Below are 16,266 nucleotides of genomic sequence, written 5' to 3' on the forward strand. Positions count from 1 at the left end.
ACAGCAGGGGGAATTGGCCAAGTACCATTATGGAGAACATGGGGCGAAAATAAATACATAAATAAATACATAAATTAATAAATAAATAAATAACATTATCACATCACACTTGTAGTGGGTGGCATGCATTGCCTTATATAGGGTCGCTTAACATGTTTTTTTTAGTTTGCATGCAGTGTATAATCTGTCACTAAATTGTTTTATTTTGTATACTTGTCATACCAGGGAGGCACAGTGAACTTTAAACTGAAATGCCAAAGGCAACATTGGAAAAGTTGATATTGATATATTGATAGACACACCTAACAATAGTATTCCCATGATGTCACATGCATTTCCTACCAATATGGCGTTTTACAATCTGACACAGCTCATTGGCTGTGTTTGTCATTTGACTGGAATCACCTGTTAATTTTATTACAATCACCTGTTATTTTCCTACCAAGATGGCCGTGTGATGATGTAACAGAATACTCATTACTCTGGACAGATGAAACTGCATGGCAACAGCCCCACCTTGCCCTCTGATAGGCTACAGGCCATGCCTTCATCCATCTAATCCAGTTACTTTCATATGAATAGAAGCATTTAAGGGCAGGAATCAAGGGCTTGTTTTGTGGGCAGGCTCAGTGGGATGTGTCTCTCGACCGTGTTGAATCATCGCCCTGTTATATAGCTGCTTTCCAGAGCCCATAGTGAACTTTTCCTCAGCGAGAGATCAGCCTGTCATCTGTGACGCCACGGGCCGGGCCTGCGTCACCCGGGGCCTGTGAGCCCCTCTCATCACAGCCCCCTCGCCTGCCTCAACCATGACTCGCTCCGCACTCTGCTGTCCCCGGGGCCCTTTTAGCTGTGCAGTCGATGGCCGTGCTCCGACTAGGTCACCACAGGTCAAAGCCTCGCCGTGACCCAGAGAGAGACCGTAGACACTCGACAGCTGGCTGGAGTCGTGTTGTTCTGTTGGGTTTGATGACAAATATTAATTGGTATGAGGAAAGCTTGTCCTAGTTGTCGCTGTTCCGTTTCTTCTGATAGATGGAGAAGTAGTTTGGATTATGTAGCTAGAGCAGTACTGTTCAAGCACCACCAAGTAGTTTCACAAAACCCTCAGGATTGAGTTATTTATTTATTTATTTATTTATTTATTTATTTATTTATTTATTTATTTATTTATTTATTTATTTATTTATTTATTTATTTATTTATTTATTTATTCTGTAGGGAAAGTTCATATCTCTTCGCCACAAAATCTCATTATATGCATGAGAACAGTGTAGAAGTAGGCCATGCAATATTAATGAATGTGTTCCTTTCCTTTCCCCCAGATGGCCACCTGCCACACTTGCAGTAAGACGTCCAGGCACAGAGGAATAAATAGGGATTTTACAGCGACATTTCCCAAGTCCCACAGCACACCAGGGAGCACTGGCAAGCGCAGGACCCCACAGGCAGCAAGCAGAGCAGGCACCACTACCCCCAAGTCCGCTGGCAAAGAGAAGACACCTTGTCATACACCAAAGTAAGCTATTTAAGGTTGCTGCTATTAATATCTCCGGGGCTCGGTTTCTAGAAAGTATAGAAGTTTCCTCTACTATTCTTGGTAGGTGTCAAAGACACCGGGTAGGAAGACATTTTAGCATTATGAATGATTGTTTCTATTTATTCAGCGTCACGCCAGCCGTATGGATACGTGTCGGTATCCAGGCTTGTCAGATCATTTACTTGTTGACAGCAGTTTTAGGTTTTTCTGCCACCCAACGAAATCTCAAGTTACTTTATTTCCACACTCAATTTCCCTCCCTCTCTCGCTGTCTGTCCTCTTCCCCATCCCTCCTTCTCTTTCAATCTCTCTCTCTCTCTCTCTCTCTCTCTCTCTCTCTCTCTCTCTCTCAGGTCCACCTCCAGCTCCTCTAACACCCCAGGGTCTGGCTCGTCTTCCTCCAAGACTTCTAAAGTGAAGAACTGGGTCGTCCAGCGCCTCAGCAAGATCCTCATACGAGAGGACAACCAGGGCAGCAAGAAGGGCGGCTTGAAAGACTTCCTCTCCTCACTTTGAATATCCGCCAAATATACCTTCTCTTCATATACGGACTCTTAAAACATGGGTTTAGACCCACGTTGAAACCCGTTTCCGCCAAAGGCTAGGGGAACTTAACCTGGTTCCTGAGCAGGTGTGGAAGGAGATACTGTATAGTTTGCCCACCAACAGGGCTGGTACTGGGCCGTCTGGAATGGCGCTCCTGGAATCCCAATGCAGCAGCAGGGAATGGTGGCCTCATTATTTCAGCTGTTAATGGGGGTAACGCTTCTTCTCAGGAGCCGATTGGAGGGAGAATTCTTTGTGTTTTTTTATTGTCAAAAATTAGCACGTGCCTCTTCTGATATCTCCTAATCTAGGGGTGTTGGAGGAAAAAAAAGCTTACTCTTCTTCTTTGGTGGAGTTTGTGGAAAACCATGCCTATATCCTTCTCCAAGGGTATCATTTTTCTTTTTCTTTCTTTCTTTCTTTCTTTTCTAAACTTACAAATTACATGTATATGACAAGCATAAATATAGCCGTTTGGTATTCGTGCTACTTGAAGATAAACCTTTGTATTTTTATGTATTTGATTAAATTAACTTTATTTTACTTTTATATCTCCAGTGTCAGTATAACTTTATTTCACACTCATGATGTCTCTGGCTAAACAAGACTCATTTGTAACTGTTTACAAATGTATGGTGTGTGTTGCTACGACATTATGATGACCACTATGTTTTGCTTTTTTCTAGAATGAAGATATTTGAGATTATCATGATAGCATTCAGAATGGGACTCATCAATTGTTTGTTTACATTCAATAGGCACCTCTGCCTAGAAACGGTACAAAATGGCTTCGTGACAATCATCAATGTAAAGACTTGACTTTAAACTTTGTTTTGTTGCCTGTGTATTTTTTAATAGGGTTACACTGCTCATATTTTTTAAGAGCAATGTAAAGCACAGTACAGTATCTACTGCCTTTTGTACTGCCTGATTATCACAGGCAGCTGTTTCCATTCGCTGTTCAGATTACCTTGAAATACCTCACATTGTATTCCACCTATGGTATATACCTTGTTTTTCTTGAAATAAAACATTTTCAGTCTGTGATACTTGTGCTGCTACTGTTTGTTTAGTTTACTGGTGAGTCTTCATACTGCAAAAATAAGTGAGAAACTGACAACCCAATCTTGAAGACGTGAGATGGAAGGTTTCTTGAGAAAGTAATTGCAGCCTTTACTGCTTTACCTTACCCTCTCCTCCATCCCATTTGATTTAATATCAACTACTACTACTTACAACTATTATTGGAGAAAATAAACATTTCATATCATGTTGTGCCTTGGGGTTTTGTTTGTAGTTTTTCCAAATACCAGTAGAACTTTACAGGTATTACTCGATGGTATTTACTCCGTGTGCCCTCTAGATGGTGCTGGACTTTAAGGCATGCACCCGGCTATACAGGAAGTACACATCACAGACATGTTTGCTAGTTCGCTGGTTAGCATCAACAGCATTTCTTGCTGACTAGCTAATTTAGCAGTTACCTCCTCTTAGGCGCATAATTGATAGATTGCTGGTTTTCTGCACTTCTGGGGACACAGTCTGTCGACATCAATGCAATGTCTGACAGAAAGCGAGCCAGAGAGAAGGAGGACAGCAGAAGCAGAGAACACAAAAAGCACAAGAAGGATTCAAAACATGATTTGGAGAAACTCAAGGCACAAGCGAAAAAACTCAGTCAAGAAGTCCAAAAGCTGAAGCACGTCGAGACGTTGTGAGTACACGTATGGACCTTTCCAGTCCGTGTTTTGTAAATTGTGTGCGATATAAATGTGACTTGAGGAGACAGTTCTGTAACTTCTGGAAGGGGCAAGGTAGGTTAGAGAAGCGAGCTTGTGACCGGAAGGTCGTCGGTTCAATCCCCGGGACCCGCAGGATAAACCTGGGTGGGGAAAGTGAAAAAGCAGCACTTGCCCCTCACCCATTACCATCACCGAGGTGCCCTTGAGCAAGGCCCTTAACGCCAACCACTCCAGTGGAGCTGCTCAGTGGCCAGCAGATCACACTGTGGTTGTACTGGTCAGCTTGTCAATGTGAAAATGAGAGCATTGCTCTCAGTGAGACTTCCCCTGTTAAGGATAAAGGAAAAGTAACTTTTACTCAGGTTAACTATTTTTGGATAGCAGTTATGTTTAAAATTCTCAAATCTGCTCTAAAGCGTAACATTAGCATTGTATTTCTCTCATCTCTCCTTCATGCAGCTATGAGAAGCCCCCTCCAGGACTCATAAAGGTATGGAAAAATGATAGGGAATTATCCTATAATAAACAAATTGATGTTTTGGGAACGCACAGTAAACACTACTTCATTAGTGACAGGGAACTGTTGTTATTTCAGGAGCATGATGAAAAACCGGAGGACTGTATTCCTGAGGACCCAGGAAACGAAAATGCCCGAGACTTCCTCGCCCACGCGCCCACCAAGGGTCTGTGGATGCCTCTGGGGAGGGAGGTGAAGGTGATGCAGTGTGAGTAGTACAAGCACAGCAACAACACCCCCCTGGGTGTGCATCGAGGAAAAGCCCCATTTCCTGTCAACCAAAAGCACCTGATACATACAGACAGACATTTCTATTTTATGTTCTTGTGCCAAGTTGCCAACCCTTTCCTCAGTTCAGAGAGATTCACGTGTGTCCCAAGAAGAGACTAATCCGTATTCACTCACTGTAGACATGGTGGTTTTGCAAAGATTTGGTCCTTGTCCCTCAACTGGATTCTCCACAAATCGCACATTCAGACGTGAGGCGTGTGGGTCAGGACTCAGGAGTGAAGCTAGACTTCAACCACACACCTCTGTGAAACAGAAAACAAATCCAGTGTCCTTTGCTACAGCTTGTCATTTAATAAGGCAGAAGCCAGGGGGCATAAGAGACAGTGATATCAGTTTAGCCAAATCAGGATCATAATTTTAATTATCTTAAGACTCCCTTTTATGCACTGGCTTTTATGTTAAGGTTTCATTTTAATTAGTCTTTTATCTTTTCTTTTGATCTTGTAATTCCTGTGGACCATTGTTATTAATTCGTATTCCTCTTAGTACATCTTTCCTTCTTTTTTTAAGCTTTTCTTAGATAAGTATTATACAAAGTTATAATAATAATAATTTATTATTTTTTATTATTGTGTGTGTGTGTGTGTGTGTGTGTGTGTGTGTGTGTGTGTGTGTGTGTGTGTGTGTGTGTGTGTGTGTGTGTGTGTGCGCGCGTGTGTGTGCGTGCGTGCGTGCGTGTGTGTGGGGGGGGGGGGGGGTAGTGGTAGTACTAGTACTAACAGTACAAGACTGGAACTTTAGGGGGCAGTCAAACCTCCACTAATGAGTAGGGACTAGACAGCCTTCTAAGTAATAAATGTGACAACCAGCAGTTTAATATCATCACAATTGACACTGTATCTATTGTATCATATCCATTGTGTCCTATTCCTTTTAGTGCACATGAGCAATTCTACTGGTGTTGTGGCGATTAACCTCTGTCCTTCTGGCCAAACAAAGACTGACTTTATTTTCAGTCCCCTTCATTCCTTCTTCCCACTCATTTCCATGCTAAGTGAACAGCCAGGGACTTGGGAAGTCATACATACTCTGAGCCAGTTCACAAGTTGCTCATTTTTGTGTGGAATCGCAGCATGATTCGCTCTGCTTAATCCTTTGAGAAAATATTTGAATATAGATGGCTGCTTCACAAGGCTAAACAGACAAAAAGATATTTGTTTCATTTTGGAAAAGATGTCAAGTATGTACTGTGTGGCAGCTACACTGCCATTGTGACATTTCAAAGAAGAGTTTTATAGAACTGACCATGAATCACAAGTGATGGTGATTTATATAGTTGAGCTGCTCTTTCTCTTTTAATGAGGCGTACATATAGAGCTCAACAGTCATGTGACCTTTCTTGCCCCAGAAGTGAATTCCCCATTCATTTTCTCCATAGACATTTAGAAAAATCCTTACATAACATGTTTTAAGGCTTGAACCAAGCCAACCAGTCTTCCAGAGAGTCGTGAGTGACCATAAAACATTTCACTTTCAGCAAAAAAAATAAATGCAGGAAAAAAGATTGAAAATGAGTTATGTTATGTAAGGATTTTTCTAAATGTCTATGGAGAAAATGAATGGGGAATTCACTTCTGGGGCAAGAAAGGTCACATGACTGTTGGGCTCTATTGCCAAGCACCACTAGATAAGCAAGCATTTCTAAGTCTTTGGCACCTGATTGGCTGCCATGGGTATCTCGTAATCACGCCAACGAAAACAAAACAAAATATTTGTTGTGTCCAATACATTCATGTTTGTCTGTGCCTATGTGTGTGTACATTTGTTTAAAAAAACTGCAGTAAAAAAAAAAAAAATCCTAGAAACACTGCATACCAGCAAATGTGGTCAAACAGAATGATACCATTTCCGAGCAAATGAGCAGTGTTTTTCCTGTTGTCCACCTGGCAGTCCGGTGAAGCGAGTAAACACATGCTATGTTTGTTCCACTTGATGCAGGCTGGAGATGCAAGCGATACGGCCACAGGACAGGAGATAAAGAGTGTCCTTTCTTCATCAAAGGCAACCAGAAACTGGAACAGTTCAGAGTGGTGAGTTGAGTTAATTTGATGCTAAAAAAAGGAGTGCAGCCACTCATATCTATTTAGAGATTATACAATTGCTATAGTTCTCATAGTCACAGAACGCAGGTTGGGCTGTGGCAATGTGAATGAGCTCTGACTGGGGCTAAAGGCTTGTGTGTGTGGGGGACTGAGCTGAGGTTAACGATGGCTAAGCCGGCTTCACACTGAGGAACATGTGGGCTGCAGACCTTCACACAGCTCACTTCAATGTGGCCTGGAATGGAACAACACCTCCAGCATCAGCAGATCCACCGTAGACTAAAGGGGCGTTCACACCGAGATATTTATTTTTCGCTCTGTCGCTCAAGTCAACCCTTTGGAATCGCTCTGTCGCTCTGTTTAAATCGCTCATCAACAGGCACACGAAATGACGGACATGTGGGGGATATAACGTTACGCAATGTCATGCTGTTTGTCCACTACGAGCCACCGTCATTGTTTACAAGCTAAAGCCTATCAGCGTGCTCCTAATGCGAGCTGCATACCGGTAGTACAGACTTCACTTCATGTCAGCTGTCAGCCTGTCAATGCGGTTTGTTGCCACACAATAAACCAGCGGTTTGTTCCAAGCCAGAGTGATCCTTGACTCGCTCTCACACGGCAGCCAATCAGCATTGAACAGCGAGCGACTGATGCCAGCGTATTTTCGCTCGAGTTGGAATATTTCATCTTGAGCGACGAGCGTATTTTCTCCCTATCGCTCTGTCTCTGCCGCTCGGACGCCCAGCAATTATTCTCCCAGGCGAATATACGCTCAATCGCTCGTTTGCATTGACTTTGTATGTAAACTCGACGCCAGCGACAAACTTTAATAGGTCGGTGTGAACGCAGCTTAACACAGAGACACAGCATCTGCAATGATTACCATAAGTGCAACTGTATCATATTTTCATACCTAGTATTGTTGATATGAATGGATTTAAAAAAGAAATGCTGATGTCGCACTAAAAGGAACGGGAGCTGTTGGAATGTGTTGAGCTGATGAAATAATATCTTGATCCTAATGTGCATCAGCAGATCTTACTGTAGGAATGCTAACTGTGTTTATTTGGTAATGACAGATTGTATTGTGTTCCCGCAGGCTCATGAAGACCCAATGTACGACCTTATCCGGGAAAACAAAAGGAATGAAAAAGAAACCAGGTAGATTCTGTTTTTACCCAGCATGCACGCCGTTTCATTATTTATTCCGTTTTGTCCATTTGGAACTTGATTTAAAAAAAGAAATAAAATAATTTTGCCCGTTTTCCTTCAATGGAATGGAACAATCTCCGATGACCTGGAAGTTTTCTCGTGCTGGCTGGTTCTCTGTACTGGCTGGTAGCTGGAAGTTTTCTCGTGCTGGCTGGTTCTCTGTATTGGCTGGTAGCAAATACATTTTGACACCAGGATGTTTGAATTTGAGGTTTGTGCAGTAAGAAGGCTGGATGTAGATGTGTGTGTACGTGCATATGCAGAGCAGCATCATGCGCATACTTGAGTGTGTTTTTCTGCGGGCGTTGCGTAAAGGTTATTCAAAGGCCAGTTCCTTTTGAAGACTGAGTTGCGTGTCTGTACCACATATTCATTTTAGCGTCTTGGAACATTCCCTGTTGTCTGGCTCTCAAATTGCAACTGGGTATCTCCAGTGGTGCTCGGGTCAAGAACCTCTCTGTTCACTGAATGATAACTGATGGAAACACAGCCAATTATATAAATGACTGATGACATCCATTTTGAATTCCCCACTTAATGAAACGGCGATATTCATTTTGAGAGAGCATTTTAGGAGAGCCAACTCAATGAGCTGAGGGGAGGGAGACATTTTGGAAATTGTGCTGTAGCACAGTGAAGAGGTTTAGTTCATTAAGTGCATTTACAGTTAAGTCCAACCAGGGGAAAAAGAGGCTTGACTACAGAAGTATACTTTTAAGAGTGGCATGACGTCCCAAGTGGTCAGAGGATGGTACTGCTCCGTGTGGTCAGCCCAGCTATAATGGGGACGAGAGCACACTTGACAAGATAAGAACAATGTCAACTTGAGGCCAGTAGATTCCCATCACTGCTGAATAGTTAACAGCCGCTTCTGCTGTGCGCCCAGCATGCCCCTCCCACTTCTCTCTGAGCCAATCAAAGGACATGGACTAATGGTCTGATCTCTTTTTTTTTTTACAAGTGTTTTATATTTAATTGAAGAGCATCCTGTTAGCATGGGGGGTGTTTTGATGTTGCCCGGCGAACCTCGGCTTTACTGTATTTGTTGAAAAGAAACGCACGTTCCTCTGACCTAGTTGGATGTTCACCATCATCTACCTTTACTATTGACCCATCTCCTTCTGTGTGACAGCAGTTGGAAGCCTGGGGTCAGCCTATAGGAGCTCTGAGTGAATACGTAGAATTATTAGAATGTAGATTAAAAATATGTGTGTGGACACAAATAATGATAACCGTAATGTGACATTTTCTTGATGGGGAAATTCTCTTTTTACTTGCCGCCCCTCCATGGAGGTCAGAGGTCAGGTTCACCACAGGGGTTTGAACCCGTGTCGGTCTCCTGAACAGTCTTGTGGTTTCTCCTGTACCTGACTCCAATCCCTTCCTTGTCCCCCCTTCCCCATCGTCCCTCTGTCCTCCCTCCAGGATCGAGCAGCTGCAGCAGCTGCTCCAGGACACCACCTCGTCCTCGTCCTCCTCCGATAGCTCCTCCTCCGGCTCCGACCACCGCCGCAGCAGCAAGAAGAGGAAAAAGAGGAAGGAGAAAAAGAAGAAAGAGAAGAAGAAGAGAAGGAGGAAGCGAAAGCACAAGTCCTCCAAAACCAGTGACTGCTCCTCCGACTCTGACTGAACCGTTTGGAGCATGTCAGCTCTCATGCTGCTTTATGTACCTGTATGCTACGTGCTATGAACGTAGGATGAAGCTGTGGATGAGGCAGCAGCGCTGAGACTTCTTACCCAGTGCTGAAGTGTGTTTCTCCGCAGTGCGCTGCAGAGTGCACTGGTAAGAATTGCCCTCTGGAGACTTTCCGATGCCTTCTTCTCTCTGCTACTTCGTGGGTTGAAACTCCTAAGACCCTATATATGTATCACGCATGACTTCTCCCATCCGTTGCAATTGCTCCAGGGTCACAACTGGAGTCAACGTCCTCTCCATTAGATCTTACAGCACAGGAGCATATGGAATAGCTGTGTGTGTGTGTGCGCATGTGAGCGCACGCGTGTGTGTGTGTGTGTGTGTGTGTGCGCGCGTGTGCGTGCGTGTGTGTCAGCATTAACTGCATGGGTAATGCATCTAAAGTGATGTGAAATGAGCTCAATGCTGTAACCGATATAAAGGGTGTTCTTTTACTGGATCTTATAAGATAGCATGTCAGCAAATATGCAGTGTGTCATTAAGAGATTGTATTTTCCACCATCGTTTTCATCGCTGCCATTTTGCTGCTATTAAATACTTTGATTGTAGTCTTGGGCGAAATGTGGAGATGTGGAAAAAGATCCAAATTATAAGCGTTCGAGTGCAGCTAGAATTTGTTTTCCACACACAACCCAGGGTATCCGAGTGCTTTACGGCTGCATATACATATTTTGGAGTGATTTGAGGTTGGAATATGCTGCATATTTACTTTCAGACGACGGGGCGAGAATGTATGTTTGCTCTTATGCCGAGAATAAAGATGCCTCTTATTCTCCAGCGTTTAACGAACGACGCTGCCCAAATATAAATGTATCAGTCTGGCCTTGACTTCTTTTTCGCTACACCATTTTTCAGGTTGATGACTATGTATTGGGAGATGGTGCAGCACAGCACAGTTCCACTCGGCTCATTAAAAAGTACACGGTATCGTAGTGACCTTCTTCAGAGCCGAAGAACATTTTTCTTGTCCTGCTACGAGTAATCCGAGGGTACTCCAGAGAGTGTTTCTCAAAAAACCATTTCACAGTCTGTAACCCACACAATGCTGCCCGTGAGCTGTGTGTTCATCTGTGCTGAGCTATATGAGCAACAACTCACCAGACTGTGTTCTCAACCAACCAGCAGAACAATACAAAGTGACCGGAGAGACCAGCAGCTCATGGCAGCTACTTCGCACTGCTGTAATAGAAGTAGCACACCCACTTTTCACACTAGTGTTTAAGACTCGCCCCTTAACAGGCCGCGAGACAGAAGAGACAGAACAGTGCATTCTGAAATGAAATCCCTGTGGAAATGAAGTTGAAACATTCCCTCTTCCTAATGACCCCAAGACAATTGAAGTAGACCGTACGGGAATAAACAAATTAGATTTCCATTCAGATTTGTGTCCCAGGCCTTTTGGCTAGCTGCAGTGAGTGTATACTGTAGTATGTGTATAGTAGGGCTGGGAATCCCAGACTAACTCACGATACGATACTGTCACGATACTTGGTCCTCGATAACGATCGTATCACGATGCAGCGATAATCGATACATTGCTCTATCAAAGGCAGTTTGGGAGGTATAGGTTTTTGGTCTTCCAAAAAAAAAAGTAATCTATGATACATCACGATATCTGTAACTGAAGAGGGAAAAATATCCATAAAAAGGCATAAAGCAGGAATTTTGTATTTATTCACAGAATTGACATGAAACATATAACAAAGTGCAACTTTTTCATGAATCCACGTGTGGAGTTAAAATGTTTAAAGGACGGATACAAAATGATGCCTCAAAGTATTTTCAATATGTGTACTGTAAATTAGGTTTAGAGAGGGGAAAGGAATGTGAGAAAAGAGTGCAAAAAATACACATTTTAGGATAAATGTCAAGATATGGCATCACAATACGGGCGCCAATGTATCGATAATGTATCATAAGAGGAAGTATCACGATATTTCGAAATTTTGTCCCACCGCTAGTGTGTAGAGAGAAATGAAGAGACTTATTACGCAGCCATGAGTGTACGTCACTTCAGCTTCCTGACTGAGAGCTTCATTTAGCCTTCATTTACTCTCATCTCGCTCTGCTTCCCTGGCGAATGTCCATCCTCCTCCTGGTACTTTGACCAAAGACCTTCTATAAATCAGCTGCATTGAAACAGTCTGTTCTCGTCTTGCGCTCTCTGAATAGCACAATGAATCTCCCAGATGAGTTTCAGTCACAGCAGCAGCTCAGAGGGAGGCTCTGCCACGCAGGGAGAAGGTGGCCAACGCACAGTCCTTATTGAAGCACTCTGTCTTCTGGGACAAGGGAGCAGGTCAGATGAAGTACCAGGCCCGGCTCATTCTGCAGACACTATTAGAAGAACCCTACACAGGAGCGCATTAGTAAGTCTTTAGCACTGAAAACATAGTATTTCACTCACAAATAATGGTCATTTTTTGCAACAAAAATGCAATAGATGCATTAACAACACCATCTTTTGTTGATGATGCGATATCTTCACCTCCTCGCCTATCAAAACCACAGAGGGGTAGAGGTGGAGACAGGGGTTGTTGTGAAGCAGAACATGTTCCAATCCAAGGGAGTTACACAATCAAGTAAAAGATGAATAATTCAAGCACTTAAAGCATGTGTAGAAACTGATCCAAGGATTATAAGATGTGAGACTAGATAGTCTATTTAAATGCAGGTACATTCTTCTGCATCATGCAGTTTTTCTGAACTATATGGGCTGGTTTCAAGCCAATCCAGTGTGTTGGCTCAAATACAGATGATTACATCATTTGACCTTTCTGATTTAGCCTTGACATTTATAAAGGTTAAATATATATATATCATTCAGTAAAGGTGACCATTAAGTACATTAAGTTAATGTAGTCAATCACAGAAAAGTATTTGAAAGTCCAGCCACAACTGAACTGTCCTGATGAGGTAAACCCCACCCAGCTGATGCTGCCTTCATAGGTTATATACGACAAAGATTTTGCAACTATTATTAGACTCAGGTGTGTATTTTTAAAATGTAATCTGGTACCATCCGGAAGAAACAAAAGAAAAACACTCTTGTTAACCCAAAGTAAAAGTTAAGACAATAATTGATTAACTAAAACTAAGGGAAAATTACTAGACGACACAAACTACATTAAACAAATGAACAGGACAAAAGGTGCATCACTGGAGGGAGAGAGACGAGTGGTCTGAAGATCTTGAGCCGAGTGCACCAGCCAGGTCCGTCCAGGTGCACCCAATCAACACCATGCTCCTGCAAGACAGGCAGGAGAGTGGGAGGGTCCCCCCTATAGATGTTTTATTACAGAAAGTGTATGAAACCCATAACCAAAATAGTCATACATTCTTTCATTGTGTTACTTAGAACCCTCTGAAGGACCCCCGGGGGTCCCCGGACACCACTTTGAGAACCACTGGCCTACAGACTGCAGTGCAGTTAGAATGAGTTCAGCCTTGTCTGTGCCTCTTTCTGTCTCACACACCCACACACACACACACACACACACACACACACACACACACACACACACACACATACACATACACACAAACACACACACACACACACACACACACACACACACACACACACACACACACACACACACACTTCTGCTGGGTGTGTTGCTCCAGATTATGTATGAGGGAGCAAGGACAGGGCTGCTGTATTAATCCAGCTCCTGCTGTGGGGAGATGAGGACGAGCTGCAGGAGTGTCTGCCTCACACCCACTGCTCTCTCTCTTCCTCCCTCTCTCTTCCTCCCTCCCTCTCTCCCCCTCTCTCTCCGTCTCTCCCCCTCTCTCCCTCTCTCTCTTCCTCCCTCTCTCCCCCCCCCCTGGTTTAATATCAGAAGCAGTCTGTAGTCATTTGGCAAGTGGCCCCCATGTGGCCCCCATGCTTGCGCACAGCCTGTGCTGTGGCCATCAAATGAAACTGGTATTATTGTGTGTTGGACCACCACTGAGTTATATATTCTCCAAAATGCTCACAACATGAGGCAGCCTAACAGCTGAAGGTCATAATCCAAACAGTTGTGTTATGTATTGTGGAGGCCATGAAGCAATCAATATCATGAATTATTAAATTCCTTGTTCCTGTGTGCCTTTCCCCCTCCTCCTGTGGTGAATGGTGATGTTTTGTTTCAGCCATCATGGAGAGCCACAGACACGCTCTCTCCTCTGTGTTACTTTTAGTTATCTGTCCAATTGACAGATATAATTTTACTGCCTGCAGTGGGTGAATAACTGTCAGTCAACCGTTTGGCCCAGAGCTGTATAATAGAAGAGTTGCGACATCTCCGTTCACTCCAATGGACCAGTTTATTTTACCTCACGAAAGTTCCCGGAAGTAAGGTTCTGGATTAAGCAGCACTGTTGAGTTGCAGCAAAATGTACCGTTTGTGATGTACTTTGAAAGGGTCAGACGTTTCATATGGGCAGGGCCAAATTTCCTTGTTTATTTTCATGATAGTTGTTCTCAGTGTTGGGGGGTAACTCATTACAAAAGTAACATGTAATATATTCCTTTTAGCAGTAACTCAGTTATATAACTTATTACTTATAGGATTTCAGTAATATTATACCAGTTACTTTGTCAAGTAACTCAAGTTACAAATTGAATGATTTTTTTTTAAATCAAAGCACATATTTAAAAAAGCTACAATCATTTCCTAATCAAACTGTGTGTTTTTATGCAAATAACCACTACAGATGACAATAACAAAGGAAAAGAATAACATTTAGAGTTTTGGATTGTTTACACTGACTTCAAGGCGATTAAAATTATTTTTTGCGATGGTTCCGGGGCGGCGATGTCATTCTGCTGCTGCTGCTGTTTTGGTGAAAGTAATGCAAAAGTAGTGTAATAATAAGTAACGAGTTACTCTACACAGACAGTAATATTGTAAAGTAACTTATTACTTTCAAATGAAAGTAACTAGTAATATGTAGTACATTACATTTTGAAAGTAACTTGCCCAACACTGGTTGTTCTACTACAACGATGTTCTCCTTTTTTGTTTTTTTCTTCATTTTATGTAATTTGAAATAAAAAGGAACACAAATACACTCTTTACTAATCCTCTGTTTTATTATTGCAAGAGTGAAATTGTGTTATGTAAACATAATTCGTAAACACAGGTTTAAACATAATGGAGCAAACATACGTTTAGTACTGTAACAGTTTTATTTTCATATCTACTGTATGCATGCCACTACCTGCCACGAGGTGTCACAGGTTGCCACTAAGGTGTCACTAGCTGTCACTGAAGTGCCACTACCACCACCTAGCCAGTAGTTTCCACAAACTGTCACGAGGTGACACTACCTGCCCGTGCCACTAGGAGGATGTCTCTGAGATAACCATAACCCAGCTTCAGTTTGATAAGCTACCTACCTACCAACTTTTTAAATTGGAAACTGTGATAGTACCCAGCGAGCATTTTTCGGTTGAAAAGACGTTTAAAAAACGTTTAGGGTCAACGTTGAAAAAACGTGCAAGGAAGGTTTGAAAGTGAAAGTTTTTTCACCCACTATTTGCAGACGTTTATTGAACGTTCAGATTTAGACCATATTTCACCAGGAAATTAAATTAAAAATTTAGCAGCGCACACGGGATTCGAACCCCGCTTTCCCACATTCAAGCCAGTCCGCTCTACGCGCTGAGCTATATATTTTCTTATACTCTGTAGAGAGCTGGGCACATATATACTCTATCTCGCACACAACTTGTAGACTACATGATTGTCGACATCGGAGGACAAGTTATTTTATGTGATGTGTGTACGAGACTATTATATTAATGTAACAGACTAAAATTATGTTGTGTGTGTGTGTTGTCTATAGGCTGTAGCCTATGGCTTCAGAGGTTAACTTCATTTAACACCAGAGACTGAGGAGGTACACAGAGCCTCGTATACAGTCTGTACAATAACATAGCGTGCCCAGAGCACCTCGTTCCGCACTTGGTGCAGACCGGTGCAGACTTGCTTTGGTCTAGTCTAGTCACTCACGGTTAGTATAGCTAGCAAGTAAGTAGGCTACTTGCGTTACTGCGTTGTTGCAGGAACTGAATTCATTATTTTATAGTATTGCGCTAAACTATTAACCATAGTTGTGTCCTGGAAGCTTTTTGCTGGCACCACATAGCCTATATAGTCCCATATTTATGATATTTCATGTGACATAAAATGCGTTGAAATGTAGTTTTCGTATAGACCAGATTTCAACTCTCAGTTACACAATAAAATGGACAAATGCCAATTCACACACTATCAATATTGCCTCTATTCCAAGCTACAACAAATGTTTTAACAATATGATGCACCAAATTGTGTTTTTTTACACGTTGACGTTGTAACCGCATTTTAGCCGGTTGAAAAGAGGGTGAAATTAGGTCTTAGACGTTCAAACCCAATATCACCCAGATTTCAACTAAAAATCAACGTTGAAAAAACGTTTTGTGCTCGCTGGGTATCACTGAAATATTCGTTAATTGGTTAATTGTTCCAGCAGGTAAAAGTCACTTTAAAAAAAAAGTAACGCGTAACGCGGTCCCCCATGCATCCTCTCTGGCATCGCCAAGTCAGCCAGCAGACGGCAGAAGAAGAAAGGAGGAAGTGGAAACATCAGCACTATCTCTCTCCGGCAGAGGAGAGAGAGAGAGAGAGAGCGCGCGAGGGAGA

General features: G+C 42.6%; 2 protein-coding genes across 2 annotated transcripts in view; both read left to right on the forward strand.

The window, feature by feature from the left end:
- Positions 1–3,072, forward strand: part of LOC310785795 (UPF0711 protein C18orf21 homolog) — a 30,045-nt gene extending 26,973 nt beyond the window's left edge. Inside the window, exons 4-5 of the mRNA XM_083646946.1 lie at positions 1,326–1,519; positions 1,894–3,072. Coding sequence (XP_083503072.1) covers positions 1,326–1,519; positions 1,894–2,056 — 357 coding nt within the window. The 3' untranslated portion in view covers positions 2,057–3,072. The remainder of the gene's footprint in view (positions 1–1,325; positions 1,520–1,893) is intronic.
- Positions 3,073–3,534: 462 nt separating this feature from the next.
- Positions 3,535–10,383, forward strand: rp9 (RP9 pre-mRNA splicing factor). The gene is made up of 6 exons (XM_083646879.1): positions 3,535–3,800; positions 4,288–4,318; positions 4,424–4,553; positions 6,575–6,666; positions 7,781–7,842; positions 9,319–10,383. Exons 1-6 carry the CDS (start codon positions 3,646–3,648, stop codon positions 9,521–9,523), a joined length of 675 nt encoding a protein of 224 aa, XP_083503005.1. The 5' UTR covers positions 3,535–3,645; the 3' UTR covers positions 9,524–10,383.
- The last annotated feature ends 5,883 nt before the right edge of the window (positions 10,384–16,266 follow it).

This window comes from Poromitra crassiceps, assembly GCF_964638095.1.
Source record: "Poromitra crassiceps genome assembly, chromosome: 11".
Classification (NCBI taxonomy): Eukaryota; Metazoa; Chordata; class Actinopteri; order Beryciformes; family Melamphaidae; genus Poromitra; species Poromitra crassiceps.